At 35.2% G+C, this 18,623-nt stretch overlaps 1 protein-coding gene across 2 annotated transcripts in view; it reads left to right on the top strand.

Annotated features, from left to right (window-relative positions):
* Positions 1-18,623, top strand: part of Vmp1 (vacuole membrane protein 1) — a 103,448-nt gene that overhangs the window by 17,824 nt on the left and 67,001 nt on the right. For both annotated transcript variants that reach the window (XM_010626721.3, XM_010626722.3), the window contains exons 2-5: positions 948-1,049; positions 2,230-2,365; positions 3,442-3,532; positions 4,529-4,639. In XM_010626721.3, the coding sequence (XP_010625023.1) occupies positions 974-1,049; positions 2,230-2,365; positions 3,442-3,532; positions 4,529-4,639 (414 nt within the window). In that variant the 5' untranslated portion in view covers positions 948-973. The remainder of the gene's footprint in view (positions 1-947; positions 1,050-2,229; positions 2,366-3,441; positions 3,533-4,528; positions 4,640-18,623) is intronic.

The raw sequence follows: 18,623 nt of genomic DNA, 5'->3' as shown, positions 1-18,623 counted from the left end.
TAACATATCTTTAATATTTGAATTTTTTTGTTTTCTCTATCCATATCAGTTGATTATATTGTTTCCTATAGCTAAGTGAGGTGGCACATGCCTGTAATCCCAGCTACTTGGGAGGCTGAGGCAGGAGGACCTCAAGTTAAAGGATAGCTGAGCAACGTGGCAAAATCCTGTCTCAAAATAGAATTTAAAAGGGGCTGGACATGTGGCACAATAGTAGAGCACTTGCCTCACAACCATGGGCCCAGAGTTCAATTCTCAGTACCAAAAAAAAATTTAAAGAAGAACAAATTATTTCCTACATAAAACTGATCTGTGGTCTCAAAACATATGTATTACCACTTGTGACGGCTTTGGTAATGTGTTCCATTTTTTTCCAATGATGTTAAAAGGACTGTGAAAGATTAAAAGATAAAATGGTAAAAATAATAACAAGGTAAATTTTGAATAAAGCAAAACCAAGTTATGAATTAAGAGAATGTAAAACCAGTATGTTGTCAACATTTGAAGGTCCTGATTGTTTTTTTGTTTTTTGTTTTTTGTTTGTTTGGTTTTTGTTTTTTTTGGTACCGGGGATTGAACTCAGGTCCTTGCGCTTGCAAGGCAGGTGGCAGAACCACTGAGCTAAATCCCCGGCCCTGAAGGTCCTGATTGTTGATATTCTTAATCTGTGAACAAACTGACTTTAAATTTTAATCTGAAACCGTTAGAAAACCACTAGAATAACTATTGAGAATAAGTTTAAAACAATCATAAGCTTCTTAATTATATTAGGACTTCTATAACTGTTCAGATCTTAGTTATAAGAAGTGAAATGTCTGTTCAGTGTACACATATGCAAAAGCATGTTGAGTGTCACTTCTGGGTTACTCTTTATGTTCAGTTTATTGACTATCAGTTGCAGAGCAAGAGAATAAAATGCTGTGCTGGATTTTGTTTTGTTGTATTAGCTCCTCAAGAGTTACTGATCAATGAAATGGCAGAGAATGGAAAAAACTGTGACCAGAGACGTGTAGCAATGAGCAAAGAACAACACAATGGAAATTTCACAGGTAAAGTATATGTGATGATAAGGATAGTAAACCTTAGTTGAGCATTTACTAAGTGTCAGGCTCTTCTGAGAACTTCAAGTCACAAGTCATAAAGTCTTAAGAGATTGCAATTTATCCAAACTCAGCAATATCTAGTGGCTCAGGAAGGAGATGAATTATCGCAGGTGCCACTTTTTTTTTTGGTGCTGTGGGTTGTGTCACAAGACCCTTGCAGTGACCCTACAAATGTTATCCTCATTTTACAGAAGAGGCAACTGAGGCACAGAAATATTAACTGCCCAAGATCATATCAATAGCAGATGGCAGTCTTGGATTTGGAGCCAAGTAGTTTGCCTTTACATTATGAGATCTAGACCACTTTGGTATGTAATACAGTGCTAAGTTTATATAATACCCATCATAGAAGGTTAACCAACTTAGACTTACTGGAGCAGCATATAAGAGTAGAAGCTTGTTTTCTGTTAGTAAAATAATTGCAAAAATAACATTAAAATTGGGACAGAAACACTTGGCCCCATACTTGTTTTTTCTCCAGACCTACTATAGTTGTAGTCCAAATTCAAATGCTGATATTTTCAGTACTAATTATTTAGGACATCTTCTAAAGGTTCACGTCTGTCAGGTCAGGGAGAGTATGCGTGAGAACCTGGGTTCAACCCACGGCACCAAAAATATAAAAAATAAAAAAATAAAAAGTGGCACCTGTGATAATTCATCTCCTTTCTGAGCCACTAGATATTGCTGAGTCTGGACAAGTTGTAATCTCTTAAGACTTTATGACTTGCTGTTAATAGTTACCTGGGACATGGGTGCATTTCATCCATTCCTCTCAAAGACTGAATAAAAGAATTCCCTGAAATGTTGCCACTCGTTGAAAGGGAAAAGGCAAGCAGATACACAGCCCAGTGAAATGCCAGTTGAGGGTAAGTTATGGGAAACTACTGTGATACTTAACTTTTTGTTTTAGATTTCAGACACACTTGTAGTGGACCACCTATATTAATAAGAATTATGTTTCACATGTTGCCTCCTCTAAAGAAGGGTCGATCTCGGCTTAATACTTGAACTGTTTTATATGCAGTGTTTAGGGTAGGAGAGTGGGTTTCTTTTTAAAATGACTCAGACAAGTGAGCCTAAATGTTAGAAATTCTGTTTTGACTTCTGTGCTATTGTTTTTCAGACCCCTCTTCAATGAATGAAAAGAAGAGGAGGGATCGGGAAGAAAGACAGAATATTGTACTGTGGAGACAACCACTCATTACCTTGCAGTATTTTTCTCTGGAAATCCTTGTAATCTTAAAGGAATGGACCTCAAAGTAAAGAGTCTTCTGTTACTTTTTATATAAACCTCATTTTCTAATTGTAGAAATCCTCAGCTGTCTCCTACTCCCTGCCATCTGCTCCAGCAAAATGAATTAATTAACTTTAGAATATTATCATAGGAACATATTTATTTTCCTTTCTACAGTTTGATGAAAAATACACTACAGAATTTAGTTTAAAGAAAATAGATATAGAAACCTGTTGTTTTTGCTGGCCGGATTTTTATAGTTGACCACTATTGTACGTTCAGTCTTGCAAGGGAGAAAATTAGATGGATTTTTCTCTCCTGGTTTTACCTTGAAGAGATTTCAGGCTTGTGTACATTAACTACACTGATTCTGTAACAGGACAGGGTTCAGATTATGTGGCACTTTTGATGATAATTTGAGCCAGTGGAAAAGTACTCTGCCATGGATATGTGTTCTGCTTTTAAACTTAGTACTTGTAAGCCCTGCTTCAACTACATAGAGAGCAAGTTGAACTTTAGTACATCTGATCATTTTCTTGCTTGCCTTTCTACATTATCTGTACTTTAATTAAAGTTTATTATGCTTAGAGTTTATAAAACATTTTGTCACTTTTTTCAGCTCATTTAGTGCCTATAACAACTCCATGAAAAAGGTTAAAATGATTATTATGATTTTAAAAGCAAAAAAAAAAATAATAATAATAAAATAAAAATCCCAGTGGTTAATTATCTTGCTAAAAATGCAATAAATTATTATGATTAAAAGCAAAAAAAATAATAATAATAATAAAATAAAAATCCCAGTGGTTAATTATCTTGCTAAAAATGCAATACTAAGAATCTTAGTCCAAGGTTCATTGACCTAAGAGTGTTCTTTTACACTGTAATGTTTCTCCATTTAGAAATTGGGGTATAAATAAGACCAGGCTTTGGATAAGGAAAAGGCTATGATGGGATCTATGACAAAAATTGGTTCTGTGCCCACATACTTTCCTTTGACCCCTTTCAGCACCCCCAAGACTATATCAACAAATTGTTCTTGAGAATGGTAATCCTGCAAGTGAGATGATTGAGATTTTTTTTTTTTAATTTGTTTTCAAGATTATGGCATCGTCAAAGCATTGTGGTATCTTTTTTACTGCTGCTTGCTGTGCTGATAGCTACGTATTATGTTGAAGGAGCACATCAACAGGTAAGCGATTAAGCAGGGCTCAGGCCATACCCTAAAAATGTTCATGTACCATTTTATGGCTTCTCAGCATTGTTAAGTATTTGGTATCCATGATTCCTTTCTGCTTTCAAGTTTGAATGTAACTGTCCTGACTGCTGAGTCAGAGCAGCATGACTCCTTTCATCTCTGCCAGAGTCTTTGTATTTTCTATAATATGCTTTTGTGATCCATCTAAATAGATAGGCCTTGTTCTAAGTTAAGGATTAAGTTTTTTTTTTTTGTATGAAAGACAAATTCATTTGCCTGTTGTCAGCAAGTACATTACTGATAGGTAAATAAGACATTTCAGTAACACCTTTCATTAAAATACCAAGGCATTATTCTAATAGGAAATGCTTCTAAAATGGTATCGTTTTATATTTTCAAACAGTTTAATTGCAAGGAATTTTTTTATAGTTTTAAATGAATTTCTTTTAAGTAATCTTTATGTATATTAAAAATTCCAGTGAACTAGCTTGCTGACTTTACTTGCCAAAGCAAGCAAAATTTCTCTATTAATAAGTCTGAAATTCATTTAACGATTTTGTTTGCCTCAAGACTTCATTTTGTTCTTGTTTGAAAAGCATCATGGTCTTAAATATACAAAAATTATTTCTGTTTTTTGGTAGGATGATCAAGAAAGAACATATTCTGTTCACAGAAATTATGTAATTGTCCCATGAAGTTTTATAAATTTTAATAGCTTTAAAAATTTTTATTCTCATTTGATTAGTCATTTGCTTCTTTTGTGTATTCTCTTAACAGTAGGGCTTTAAAGGCTTAGAAAGTGAGCTTTATTGTAGTTAGATGAATGTTTTGCCATCTCTAGTAACGAAATTAGATCTCTTTGAGGAGTGTTTGATCTTAACATTTCCTTGCTGTTTTAGTTGAGTTGTTTTATTTTCATGGTAGTTTGCATATATTACTTTTCTGTATAAAGAATTTGGACTTTTCACTTCCATCTCTTTCATTTTTCAGTATGTACAGCGTATAGAGAAACAATTTCTTCTGTATGCCTACTGGATAGGCTTGGGAATTTTGTCTTCTGTGGGGCTTGGAACAGGGCTGCACACTTTTCTGCTTTATCTGGTAAGAATAACTTTCTTTTAATGAGCAAAAATGAAAGAGATTTTGTCTTATTGGTGTTTTTACTTCAGAAGTTAAAATCTAAGATTTATATATAATTATGGTTTTGAGCATTCTGACCCTCAAATCACTGTTTTAAGTTTGATTTAGAATTTTGAGTTTCCTTTTGAGTTGAGAATTTAAAAGGAGAAAAGGAAAAAGAACAGTTAAGCAATTAAAGTTGTTTGTTTAAAGTGGTTCAGCCAGAAGATTTTTTTCTTCTAGATTTTGGAATAATGGTTCTCCTGCCTAAACAATTGTTGTTTTAGTAGTTGAAGTTTATTTTAAAGTGTAATTAACAGAGATGCAGCATCTTCCTCTCCTCTTCAGCCACCATGTATCCACTTGGGCAATTATTACGGTATTCTTACTGAATATAACTGAAGCATGACATATGTCAGCTAAATACTTTTTCAAGCCTTTACTTAAAAGTATGAAAAGGTACCTCTTCCGAAAGATAAGGTTTTAGTGGTTAAAATAATAAAGGACAAAGATAAGTTTTCCTTGTCATTCACAAATATGCTAAAATAACATCAGAGCTAGGTTGGGGTGAGAGAGGTAAGCAAGATACTGAAGGTACAGATTATTCCCCCTCAGTACTGGGGATTTAACCTAGGACTACATAGGCGGTGCCATTAAGCTACATCCCCAGTCCCTGAGGCACCATTTAAGTCTATGGATGAGAGTCTTGTTAAATTTTGTGCCCTCCATGCCTTGCTTGCTTCACTGTGTTCCTGTCCTTAAATCATGACTTGAAAATATTTAATCTTCACCGGGAAGTTCCTGTAAAAGGGTGTCACAGAGAAATGAATTGTTCAGTAAAAATCAGCACTAAAAAAAGTACAATCTGTATATTAGAATGAATTCATTTCTCAAACAGCTATGGTAAGTATTAAGGGGTTGCTTGTCTGCTTAGTTCAGAAAGGTACTAGGTGGGGATTTATTTAGCTCGGTGCTGCCGCCTGCCCTGCAAGCACAAGGTCCTGAGTTCAATCCCTGGTACCAAAAAAAAGAGAGGGGTGGGGGCAGTAGGGAGGGAAGAAGAAAAAGAAAGGTACTGAATTAATGGTCAGGAAAATACTTTGAGAATTAACCCATAATGCGTAATTTTTCCAAGTTTATGAAAGTTTAAAACTTGGAATTTTAAGCTGGGCACAGTCATGCATGTCTGAAAACCCAGCTGTTCTAGAGGCTGAGATAGATGGAATACAAGTTCAAAGACAACCTGGGCAACTTAGTGAGACTGTCTCAAGGGAAAAAGAAACTTGGAATTTTAGAATTATGCTCCTGTTTTGTTGCTGATTTGAGTTTAAATAGGGATATTCATTTTAGAGAAGTAATCCATATCATTGTTTCTCTAATATCTTATATCTACATACAAATAAGAGTTTATTAAAAAGTTGATAATAGGGGAAAAATCAAATCTTTTTTTCCAAAAATAAGTAGCTATTTCTGCCCTTGTGCAGAGCTCAGTTTTAATGGGGTTAGCCTTTCATAATTTTAGGAAGAATTCTTCAAGAACTATTTGTAAGAAAGTATCCATTTCTCATTATACTCATTACTATAGTATGCTGATTAGCTAGTATGAAGCTAAAATCAAGGAACCTCTGAAACTGTTACATTAAACATAAAGGCTTTTTATATATATAAAACTTTCTACATTTTTCTACATCTAAATTCTTGGTATATGTTAACATTGCATATAAGAGACTCTGGAAACATTACTTCCAATAAGAAACCAAGGTCCAGGCTGAGTGTGGCGACACATGCCTATAATCCCAGCACTCGGGGAGCTGAGACAGAAAGATCACAAATTCAAGCCCAGTCTGGGCAACTTAATAACTGAGTAAGGCATTGTCTCAAAATAAAAAATAGTTGGGGATATAGCTCAGTTCAGGGGCCCTGGATGCAATCCCCAATGGGGGGGGGTTAGAGTGGAGGGGGAGCGAGGGAAACTGAGGTCCAGTCTAGAGAGAGTGACATCATTACTAAATAATTTTGAATTGTTTTTATTGTTCTTTCTATCTTTACGTATATACATTATCAACTAAAGCCAGTAGTTTACATTAGGTTCATTCTTTGTCTTTAAGTTTTATGGCTTGAGAAAAATACATAATGTTATGTATGTACCGTTACAGCATTATACAGAATAGTTTTGTTGCCCTAAAACTACTCTGCATTCCATCATGTTCCTAGCTTCTTCCACTCTTTACCCCCCAAAAAACACTAGCAGTATTGTTTAATACTTATATTTAAGGCTCTCTGTCTTTTTCACAGCTTGATTCTGTGTTTCTTTTTATTACTAAATAATATTCTATTTTATAAATGTACCACCAGAGTGGTTTATCCATTTACTGTTGAAGGATATCTTGGTTAATTCCAAGTTTTGGCAGTTATGAATAAAGCTGCTATAAATGTGTGTATGAGAGTTTTTCTTTGAAATGAATTTTTGACTCGTGGATAAACTCCTAAAAGGGCAATTAGTGGATCATATATATTAATTACTGGTACATAGAAAAGCAATTCTTTCTTGTGTTCATCCTATAGCCAGCCACCTTCTATAATTACTTAATAGTTCCAAGACTTTTTTGATGGCATTTTAAAATTTTTCTACATGGACAGTTTTATATCTTCCTCCCCAATCTGTATAAAGTTTTATTTTTTATTCCTTACCGCATTAGCTGTGTTTCTAGTGTGGTACTGAGTAGGAATTCTGGGAGAGGCATCCTGCCTTGTTCCCAATCTTAATCTGAAAGCCTATCATCTTTAAGTATGCTCGTGGGTGTAGGTGACTTTGTAGATGTTCCTTATGAAGTTGCAGGATCCTGGTTTGTTTATAGGTATATTTATGTTGGTTTTTTAAGTCATGAATCAGCATTGGATTTTATCAAATAAAAACTCTACTTTTTGCTCTCGCCTATAATCCTAGGCTGAGGTGGGAGGATTGGGAGTTTAAGGCTAACCTAGGCAACATAGTGACTCATCTTACAGAATTAATAAACACACTTTTTTAGACAACAGCAATCAGAAGTGGACCAAAGGCTAATATAGCACATACATGCACACATTAGTATGTATGATTAGGGAGCAATGTGTTAAGATACATATTTTTTTTTCCTGTCTCAAACATCCAAATTATGCTGTTTCATTTTTCCAGGTTACCTTTAGTTCTTAAATCTTTTCTTTTAGACACAGGCTTTCCTTTTCTGATTTTCCTGTAAGATAGAATGAAGAAAAGAGGATTTACAAAGAGCAATTTTCAGACAACTCAAGTGACAGAAAAAAGATATCACTGGCTATAATTTTGAATTGATTAGTTGGGATTGAAATTAGGTTGCAAGAGGCTAACCACTAACAACACAAAGGACAAACTCTGTCACTAAGTAATACGAATTGAAGTCAGTTCTGTTTTCACCCCTACTGGATATCCATTTTTGTGGAGAGACTCTGCGTCCCCACCCTGTTGAATTCTAGCCATATGATTTGCTTTGATCAGTGAAATATGGACATAATAGATAGGTGTTGCTTGAGGTTGTTTTAGAATTATCTATCCTATCCTGATAGACTAGCTGACATCTATTTAAATGTTCACTGTGTGCTGGGTTCAGTGTTCATTCCTTTACATAAATTATTTTACAGCTGGGGATTTAGCTCAGTGGTTCCAAGGCCTGCCTTGCAAGCACAAGGACCTGAGTTTGATCCCTGGTACAAAAAACAAACAAACAAACAAAAATAAATAAATTATTTTACTTCTTCCCAAGAGCCAAGGTAGTCAGTAGCCAGTAGTATAGCAAAAACTTTCATTAATAAGTATAAACTGCCAACAGACACATGGCAGTGGGTATAACAATTCCCAATTTGAAACTATACTACAAAGCCACTGTGATAAAAACAGCATGGTACTGGCAAAGAAACAGACCTGAGGATCAGTGGAACAGATTGGAAGACACAAAAACAACTCCAGATGCACTCAGCTACCTCATCTTTGACAAAGGAGGTGACCGTCCCCACTGGAGGAAAGATAGCCTCTTTAATAAATGGTGTTGGAAAAACTGGATCTCAACCTGCAAAAGATTAAAACTAGACCCTTATCTGTCACTATGCACTAAATTAAAATCCAAGTGGCTTAAAGATCTAAATATAAAAACAAAAACACTAAACTTGCTGGAAGATAAGTTAGGCAGAACTCTGGAAGACATTTGCATAGGAAAAGACTTTATGAACAAATCCTCAGTAGCACGGGAACTAGCAGAAAGAATCAACAACTGGGATCTCATCTTATTAAAGAACTCAAAACAACCAGCCCTCCCCCAAATATAAAGACCCAATTCTAAAATGGGCATCTGAAATGAACAGACATTTCTCAGACAAAGAAATAAAAGCAGCAAGTAAATATATGAAAAAAAGCTCCATATCACTGATCATTCGAGAGATGTAGATGAAAACAACACTGAGATTTCACCTCATCCCACAAAGAATGGCTGCTATCAAGAAATCACACAACAACAAAAAGAATCGTACCACAGTGATATATGCACACCCATGTTTATAGCGGCACAGTTTGTAATAGCAAAAACTTGGAAACAGCCCGTCTGCCCATCAGTTGGAAACTGGATAAAGAAGATGTGGTTTTTCTATAAAATGGAATACTACTCAGCCATAAAGAATGAGAAAATAGATTCGTTCATAGGTAAATGGGTACATTTTGAGGATATTCTCCTAAGTGACATAAATAAGTTACACATATGCAAAAACCAAACAGTTTCTCTGGTGTGAAAAACTAAAATAGTAACTCAAGATCCTAATGGGACAATTAGCAACATGAAATAGGAAGAAAAGGACCAAAGGTGTAGGGACAGTGAGAAGGATAGGGAAAGGGGAATAAGGGAAAAGAAAAAAAAAATGAGAAAATATAAAAATGGAATTAAAGTGTTTGAAGGTGGGGAGGGGAAGAGGGGGTGAAGGGAGGGTGGGGACAAGGGGAAAAAATGAGAACCAAGACCAGTCATATAAAGGTACAAGATCCCAGTAATGAATGTAACTGTACTGTCTACATAGAATGTACCAATAAATTCAATTTTTTTAAAAAAAGTATAAACTGCCAAGCGTAGTGGTGCACTCCTGTAATCCCAGCACTCAGGAGGCTGAGGCAGGAGGATCACTATGAATTCGAGACCAGCCTGGGCTTCATAGTGAGTTTAGGTCAGTTTCAACTACATAGTGAGACCCTGTCTCAAAAATAAAAACTAAAAAAACAATAAGTATAAACTTTATTTGTCAACTTTGGAAGTATGGAAGAGAAAACAGGCAAAGCAAAGTGAAATGTTTTAAAGTTTAATCTGTTATTACTTAATAAAAACTATTCCAAATAATCTTTAGTTAGATTCTCCGCCCCCACCCCTATCCCTTGAGACAGGGTCTCACTTGTAGGTTGGCCTTGAATTCACTATGTAGCCCAGGCTGAACTTGAACTTGTGGCCATCTTCCTGCCTCAGCCTCTTAATCTCTGGGATTACAAGTGTGTGCCATCATGCCCAGCTTAGTGATAGATGGTTTTTCTTAATGACGGATGGTTGGTAGAATTTTATTTTTATAGATTGCTATTTTTTTGTTTTATATCTAAGAAATGTAATTGTGTTTGAAAAAGTCCTAACTACATGTTTCACTTTTAAGCTTTTAAACAGCCCTGTTAGCAAGATGTGATAATAACATTCTCATGTCCTACTTTTTTATGATAATAAAACAGACACCTCTGCTGGTTATCATATAACTCCTCATTTCAGAGACCAAGTGACCATTGTTAGGGAACTAATCTGATCAGAAATAGAGCTCTCTTTTGATAGTAATTTATAGCAAAATGTGAAAAAGAAATCAGTTTTAACAAAGAAAAAAATTTAACTCATTCTTTGTCATGGTTCTCTTTACTGGAAATCAGGGATAAAAGTAATATGTACATTTTTCATATTTTGTAATTTGATTTGAAAACAATATAAATCTAGGGCCGGGGATTTAGCTCAGTGGTTCTGCCGCCTGCCTTGCAAGCACAAAGACCTGAGTTCGATCCCCGGTACCCCCCCCCCGCAAAAAAAACCCAAAATATAAATCTATTAGTTTGCAAAGATCAGATACTAGCCAGAAGGAAAAGTGAGATGCTGTTACGCAAGAATAGTGGTTGCTAACCAGAAAGGGGGAGATGGTGAGAAAGTGAGTGGATTTTTTTCTCCCCATGGCTGAAGCATAGTTGGACCACTAAGCTAGCTGGTTTTTGTTAATTTGAATGGTTAGCAAATAGGCTTCAGAAGACCTTGTAATCCCCTAAAAGGTTATACTTGTTTTTTGGGTCTCTACAGATAAGCACCTTTTTCTTGAGGGGAAAAAAAGGATCTCAGGCTGGGGATTTAGCTCAGTGGTTCCATCACCTGACTTGCAAGTGCAGGGACTCGAGTTTGACCCCCGGTACCAAAAAGAAAAGAAAAGGAAAAAGAAAAAAAGGACCTTAATATTCATCAGATTCTCCCAAGAGTCTGTGGTCCTTAAAGGGTTAAAAATGTCTCTTGTAGGACTTTTTCTATAAGTATTTACATATTGTTGCCACTAGATGGCATTGCTAATACAAGCAAAATACTGTGCTATATTTGCTGGTTCTGTTAATGGATAAATTTTTGTGTAGAGCAACTTCACCCAAAAATCATCACAAGAGTAGTACTGCACACCTGTAACCCAGTACTGTGGGAGGCTAAAGCAGGAGGTTGGAAATCTTAAGCCCAACCTGGGCAACTTAGTTACTTAAGACCCTCTCAGAGAAAAAAGGGGGAGGACTAAGAATGTAGCTCAGTCCAGAGGCCCGGCATTCAAGCCCTGGTACCACAAAAAAAGAAAAAAAAACTGCCTCTATTTAGCTTAGAGATATATTCTGTGATTTATCCATAGTTATGCCTTGCAAATTTTGCTTATATAAGACCAGTTAATGCATGTGAGTGAAGTGCTAACTTTTCTTCCCTTATTTCCTTGTACCGGGGATTGAACCCAGGGAATGCCGAACTACAACCCCATCCCTTATTTAAATTTTAATTTTTTTATTTGACACAGAGTCTCCCTAAATTGCCTAGGCTAGTCTCACTTACTCTGATTTATTTTTTAAAGCAAGAAATCATTTTCAATTTGTATACTTTTGCTATTCTTACTAGAATAACAGAAATATCTCTCACAATTACAGAGAATTATGTCATACCATGGTTGAAAACTACTGATCATCATTCTATTTCCAGTGGAGATAGACCAGGCAAATTGGACCAACTCTCTTGTGTATCTTAAAAGGATGGATAAAAATTTAAAATACATGTTTAAAGGCATCATAGATTTGAAAGAGAATAAAAGACTTATAAGGCCAAGATGAAGTTTAAAAGTGAAACCCGGATCTGGGTATGGTGATGCATGCTGGTAATTCCAGCTACTGGGGAGGAGGAGAATCACAAGTTTGAGGTAACCTGCTCAGTTTAGCAAAACATTGTCCCAAAAAACCAGAAATAGCTACAAAGGACTGGGGATAAAGCTCAATAGTGGAGCACTAGCCTAGCATACCCAAGGCTCTGGGTTTAACAGCCAATATTGCAAAGAAATAAAAAGAAGAAGAAGCCTAGAGAGGAGAGACTGGCTAAAGATAGACCCCAATACATCAGTGCCAGGGATTTAGCTCAGTGGTTCCGCCCCTGCCTTGCAAGCATCAAGGACCCGAGTTCAATCTATGGTATCAAAAAATAGAACCCAAGAAATCTGCAGATTTTAGATGACCCTGAAGGGTCACGCTTTAAAAGAAAAAATGAACTAGATACAGATCAGCTCTATGAATCCTGAATCTCAAGTTATCTTGCTATCTTCTTAGAAGTTATTCTGGCATCCTGGCCAGCCACTCACTGGAAGCAAATTTAATAAAATCGTCTCTAGATTCATATTATATCATCCTAAGATTTTTGGATGAAGTTGCAATTCAAATAGAATGCCAAAATAATAGAACATAATCCAATATATGAGGACATAAGTTGATTTGATCAAAGAGAAGAGAAACAAATCCAAAGGCGTTCCATTAAATAGGGTAATTAGATATATATTTTTTGATCCAGAATTAATGTGGTTGGTCAAGGAAATAAAAAATAACTCTGATGATTTCTGACAAAGAATTAGAAATTATGAAAGACAAGTGGAAATTCTAGAACTAATTTTTAAAAGCTGAAATTAACAGCTCATTTCATGGGCTTTCATTTGACAAAGCTTAGAGAAAACTAATGAACTGCAAAACAGGCCAGAGAAAAATCTGCGGAAAAAAAGAGAAGAGATGGAGAAATACATATTATCTTCAAAGGAGCTGCAGTGAGACTAATTTTATGTGGTTTTTTAAAAATCTTTTAAGTGTTTATTATTGTTAATTTTATGTTACTGTTTGAGACATCACCTCAGACTAGAAAGATATCTTTAAAGTACTAATGAAAATGACTGCCAACAGATGATTCTCTATTGAAATATCTTATGAATGGTGTAAAATAAAGATATTTCAGAAATAGAATTTGTCACCAGCATATGTGCTCTGACCGTTCTTTGTACAGAAAGAACTGAAATTAAATAGAAGCCCAGAGATGCTGTAAGGGATGGTGAGTAAGAGACAGGTAAATATTTGGATAAAATTAAATTAAGATTGACACACTAGGGCTGGGGATTTAGCTCAGTGGTTCCGCCACGTGCCTTGCAAGCGAAGGACCTGAGTTTGATCCCCAGTACCCTCTCCCCCCAAAAAAATTGACACTAGGATAATTTCTTGAGGGATTTTAAATAAACAGAAAGAATTTAAATGTATGATCTACAAATCAGATATGAGTTGAAATTAAGCCATTTGAAGGTGTTTTACATTGCACTCATAAAGGCAAAATCTTAAATTTAAGACTTTAGTGAATAAGAATACATGTTATAATTTTTTGGTTCTGCAATACAAAAATATATAACTACCAAGCTAACAGGGAAGACAAAAACTTGTTACCTTTAAAAAAATCCAACCCAAAAGGAAGCAAGAACGGAGACAAAAGGAACATACAGCAAGCTGGGTATGGTGGCACATACCTGTAATCCCAGCACCCTGGGAGGCTGAGGCAGGAAAAGGGCAAGTTGAAGCCCAGCCTGGGCAACTTAAGTGAATTAGCAAGACCCTGTCTCAAAAAAAGAAATAGTACATGTAGCTAACTCAGTTCCCTGGGTTTAATTCCCAGTGCTTTAAAAAAAAAATGTATACAGGACAGATAGAAATAGTAAGCATATAGTGATAGATTTCAAGTCCCAATATATCAATAATTGCAAATGGAATAAATGTTTCTTCCAATTCTCCAAAAATATGTTTTAAAAATTCAACTCTTTCCTTTTTATAAGATACATACCTAAAATATAAAGACACAGAACAATTGAAAATAGTAGTAGAAAAAGATGTACCATTCAGTATCACCCAAGAAAAAGCTTATTTTAACATACTGAAATAAAAGTAGAAAATGAGGCAAGAAGAATTGATAGACTATTGCTGGAGACTTAGCTCAGTGGTGCCACCTCCTGCCTCTCAAGCGTGAGGTCCTGAGTTCAACCCCGATACTGCCAAAACAAAACAAAAAAAACCCCACAAGAGGTGATAGAATATATAAAGCAAAAATTGACAGAGCTAGAAGAACTCCCACAAACCGGGAGAATTAATAGGGGAGTGTAGCATAGTTGCTTTATACAGTGTTCACATACATGTAGCAACTATCTTTGCATACCAGATAAATATTTAGAGAATGAAATCTTTCAGGAGATACTATTTAGAATACCACTTAAAAACAAAAATGTAGGAATGTCTAATGAGAGACAAGCATGACCTCTGCATGAAGCTAAAACATTAAAAAGCAATGTAACTGTATTGTATACCTAAAATGTACCAATAAACTCAGTAAACATTAAAAAGCTCTAGATAAATTGAAGGATACGCTGTGTTCATGAACTGGAATACACAGTTTATAACACCAGTTTATAAAACCCAGTTTTATCTCCAGACTCAGTGTAATACCAGTCAAGATTTAAGCAGGTTATTTTTTGTATAAATTGATAAGCTGACTAAACTTTTTCTTAGAATTGCAAAGAAAATACCTAAGAAAAGTTCTTCGAAGGTATATTACTCTGTTCCACTGAATTGTCTGTCATAGCACTAATACCACATTGCCTCTTTGTTTTATTTAACCACATTGTCTTAAATATAGGCACTTTATAACTCAAGACAGTCCATAGACTATGTTCCCCTGTTGTGTGTTTTTATTTCTTGACCTGATTAGTGACTATCTGTGTTTTTCATTTATGAAGCTATTATGTACAATGTACTTTTCTATGTACTATTCTTAAAAAGATTTTAAATGTTCTGCTTTCATAAGTACATTCTTTTGCTTTAGAATTTAATAGTTCTCTGCCTCTGGATAATATCTATTATAGTTCTGGGGTGTTTTGTTTTGTTGTGGTGGTGCTGAGGAACAAGCTCAGCTTCATTCATGCTAAGCAGGAACTCTCCCACTGAACTACACCCCAATCCTGCTATATCTGCTTTTTATTGAAACGTAACTGCTTCCTAAAATCAGAAATACTACATTTCTGAGCCCCTTTTTAGACTTGCACTGAGAGCACATGGGCTGCCTCATAGTCACACAAAATTACATATTTATGTGAGGTTGTCACAGTGGTAGAGCACTTCCTAACACAAGAGGCCTGCGTCTCTATCTCCAGCGCCACAATAGAATTCTTTTATAAAATCATCACTGTGCTAATTTACCTCAGTTCTCTTTAAAAACTTTGCATAGGTGGCTAGGGCAGTAGCTCAGTGATAGAGCAAATGTTTAGCATGTGTGAGGCCCTGGCTTTGGTCCCCCGAGTAACCCAAAGCAAAAGAAAAAGAAAAAAAAAACTTGATCATTTACTTAATGTAAAACACTCTGAAGCATCATGTAAATTACAAGAGTAAACAGAACAAAAGATATGTATTACATAAATAATTATACTGTAGGTCATTGTAATAAGTACCATCATAAATTGTTGTGCAACCCCTAAAATAGGGATGAATTTGCTTGCGGGAAAAAGCACTAGGAAAACTTGAAATGAATTTGTTGAAGGGAAGGCAGAGATAAAAAAGGGTAATGGAGGCAGGCAGCTGAACCAACGAGCTAAATCCCCGGCCCTTTCTTTCATTTATAGACAATGTCTTGTTAAGTTGCCCAGGCTGGCCTCAAATTTGCAATCCTCCTACCTCAGCCACCTAAGTAATTGGTATTATAGGACTACAAAACCAAATCTGGCTATTTAAATTATTTTAGCTTCTTGCAATCCCATATACAAGGAACTGAGTTTAATCCCCAGTATCAAAAAAAAGAGGGAGGGAGCAAAGAAAGAAGGCTGGGATATAGTTTCGTGATGTAGTTTGCCCCTGGGTTCAGTCTTTAGTACCAAGAAAAAACAAAATCTGCTAAAATGTGAACTTAACTTATAAAATAAGAACTCTTTAGATTAGGATTGTTTTCTATTCCAAGGATCTAGAATAGTTCCTGGTACAGACTAGGTACTCAAGAAAAATATGTTGAATAAATTTAATGTAAAAAAGATCTTTGAAGCGTATGGATTTAGGAGTAGACAGATTATAATTGAACTTTTATTGGAAAAACAGTCTGGCCCTAACATCTGAGTCTTAATTGTGACTGTTGATGAAAACCTGATCTATATATAATTTTATCTTAACTTGCAAGATAATTTTATATCAACATCAGTGTATGCCCTTTTTATACTCTCTTTTTGATACTGTGAGCAAACTTTGCCTGGCGTGTAATGCAAGCTACTGATTTGGTTCGTTTACTCCTCTTTTTATCTATAGGTAAGATGGGGTGGGGACTTCTGTGGTTTGCAAATTTTTCTAAGATGGTGCCTTCCAATCACCTTCTTCCATATTAACTTTTTGAAATCTATGGGCAGATTTATCTTAGTCTATACCAAACATTGAGGAGGTTTCTTTTTAGCAGATCTGGCACATGAGTGATCCAGGAATGCTTATTCAGTCTCTGATGTTATAGAAATTTACCCATTTAAAAGCAATGAGTTAATTTTTGCACAGAGCACCTCTTGACCTCTTTGGTGAGTCTCTGTGCATCTTGTTTGGATAAGTCAAGGTTTCTACATTATTAATTTGTCTAACCCAGGTTTTGAGAGCATGCTTTCTGCTTTGGACTAGATAGTTGTTCAGATTTCATGGGCCATACAGTGTCTGCACAGTTACTTTAATCTATTACAAGAATTGCAGATCCAGGTATGGTGGCATACATCTGTAATCCCAGTACTCAAGAGACTGAATCAGGAGGATAGTCATGAGTTTAAGGCTAGCCTGAACTACATAGCAAGACCCTGTCTCCAAAAAATAAAAATTGCATAACACTTTGGATAGTACATAAATGATTGGCTGTGGCTATTTTCCAATAAAACTTTATTTACAAAAACCGACAGCTGGACTTGATTTGCTGTTTGTAGTTTGTTATATTAACAATGGTAGACTAGAAGTATATTGAGCTATAGCTAGCCATATTTTTGTTGTTGTTGGCAGTTGAACCCTAGGCCTTGGACATGCTAGGCAGGCACTCTATGCTGTTATACTCCAGCACAAAATGTTTAAAAATTCTAGATGTTACAAACAATTGCCATTAACAAAGAAATATGACTTACAATGTAAACAGCTAGCTTACCAATGGGAAATTTGGCCCTTAATGAGAACTATTTCAACCATACTTGTTTACATGCACATACATCATGATTCCCCAATTTATAAGGCAAGAAGATTAAAGGGCAATTTTTAAACTGTGCCCTTAATGAATTATAAAAGGCTCTTCTATTGAATAACAGAATGAATCTATTGCCTGCAATTTACTATCCTCTATGTGACACACACACACACACACACACACACACACACACACACACAGTTTTTGACACTAGATGGAGTAATTTCCTGGAGAAAGATTTAACAAGACCCTATATATATCTCTTTCAAATATACTCAGCTTCTGGGCCAGGGATTTAGCTCAGTGGTGCTGCTGCCTGCCTCACAAGTGCAAGGACCTGAGTTCGATCCCCAGTACCAAAAAAATATATATATCTGTATATTTTCAGCTTCTAGACAAAGAGCAGAAAACATCCACAACCACTTTATAATTTTTTAAAAACATCCAAATATGTAGCTATAAATAGAAGGTTGAATATAATTTACACATAATTTTTTAATGAAATAATTTCATGATTAAATTTTCTCATACTTTGGAGGGCTTTTGTGTGTTTTAATTATTAGAGTTGCCTTTTCTAGAAGTAGTTTGGATGTTGTAAAATTTGGAACTATTTAATTATGTTGTAGAATAGACCAAATTTTATTAGAAGCTGTAACATTCAGGTGTTATCTTTTGAATTATATTCATGAGTCATTTGATTAATATGACCACTTTAATTAAAACATACTTGACTCTTTAAGTTAAATACAAAGAAAGTCAGTTGTGAGAAGTGGCACCTTTGTAAAATTCAATTATCTGTTTCTGCTTTAAAGTTTGTGATTATTGCATCATTAAAACATAAGGTAAAAGTTGTGCCTTTTAAAACTGTATCTTGATTGCTTTTTCATTTATGAACACTTCTGTGGCATCCTGTTCTCTTTAATGAATGAACACTTTTAGTATTCTATGCTGTTTTAAAGCTCTTTTCTTATTAGATATAGATATTTCTAATACTTTTCACTCTTGGCTGTTTATTGCGAAAAGTGAATGCCATCTAGAAGACACAGTGGATATTCATTAGAATGAAATGGTATAATAGTTTCAGTAAGTAAAATATAGTAATTGTTAATACTATACTATGAGATAGAATAATTATTTTT

The sequence above is a fragment of the Fukomys damarensis genome, unplaced genomic scaffold, assembly GCF_012274545.1.
Source record: "Fukomys damarensis isolate Sample0158 unplaced genomic scaffold, DMR_v1.0_HiC HiC_scaffold_13, whole genome shotgun sequence".
Classification (NCBI taxonomy): Eukaryota; Metazoa; Chordata; class Mammalia; order Rodentia; family Bathyergidae; genus Fukomys; species Fukomys damarensis.
The sequence above is the reverse complement of the archived record's forward strand: the minus strand, read 5'-3'. Positions and strand labels throughout refer to the sequence as shown.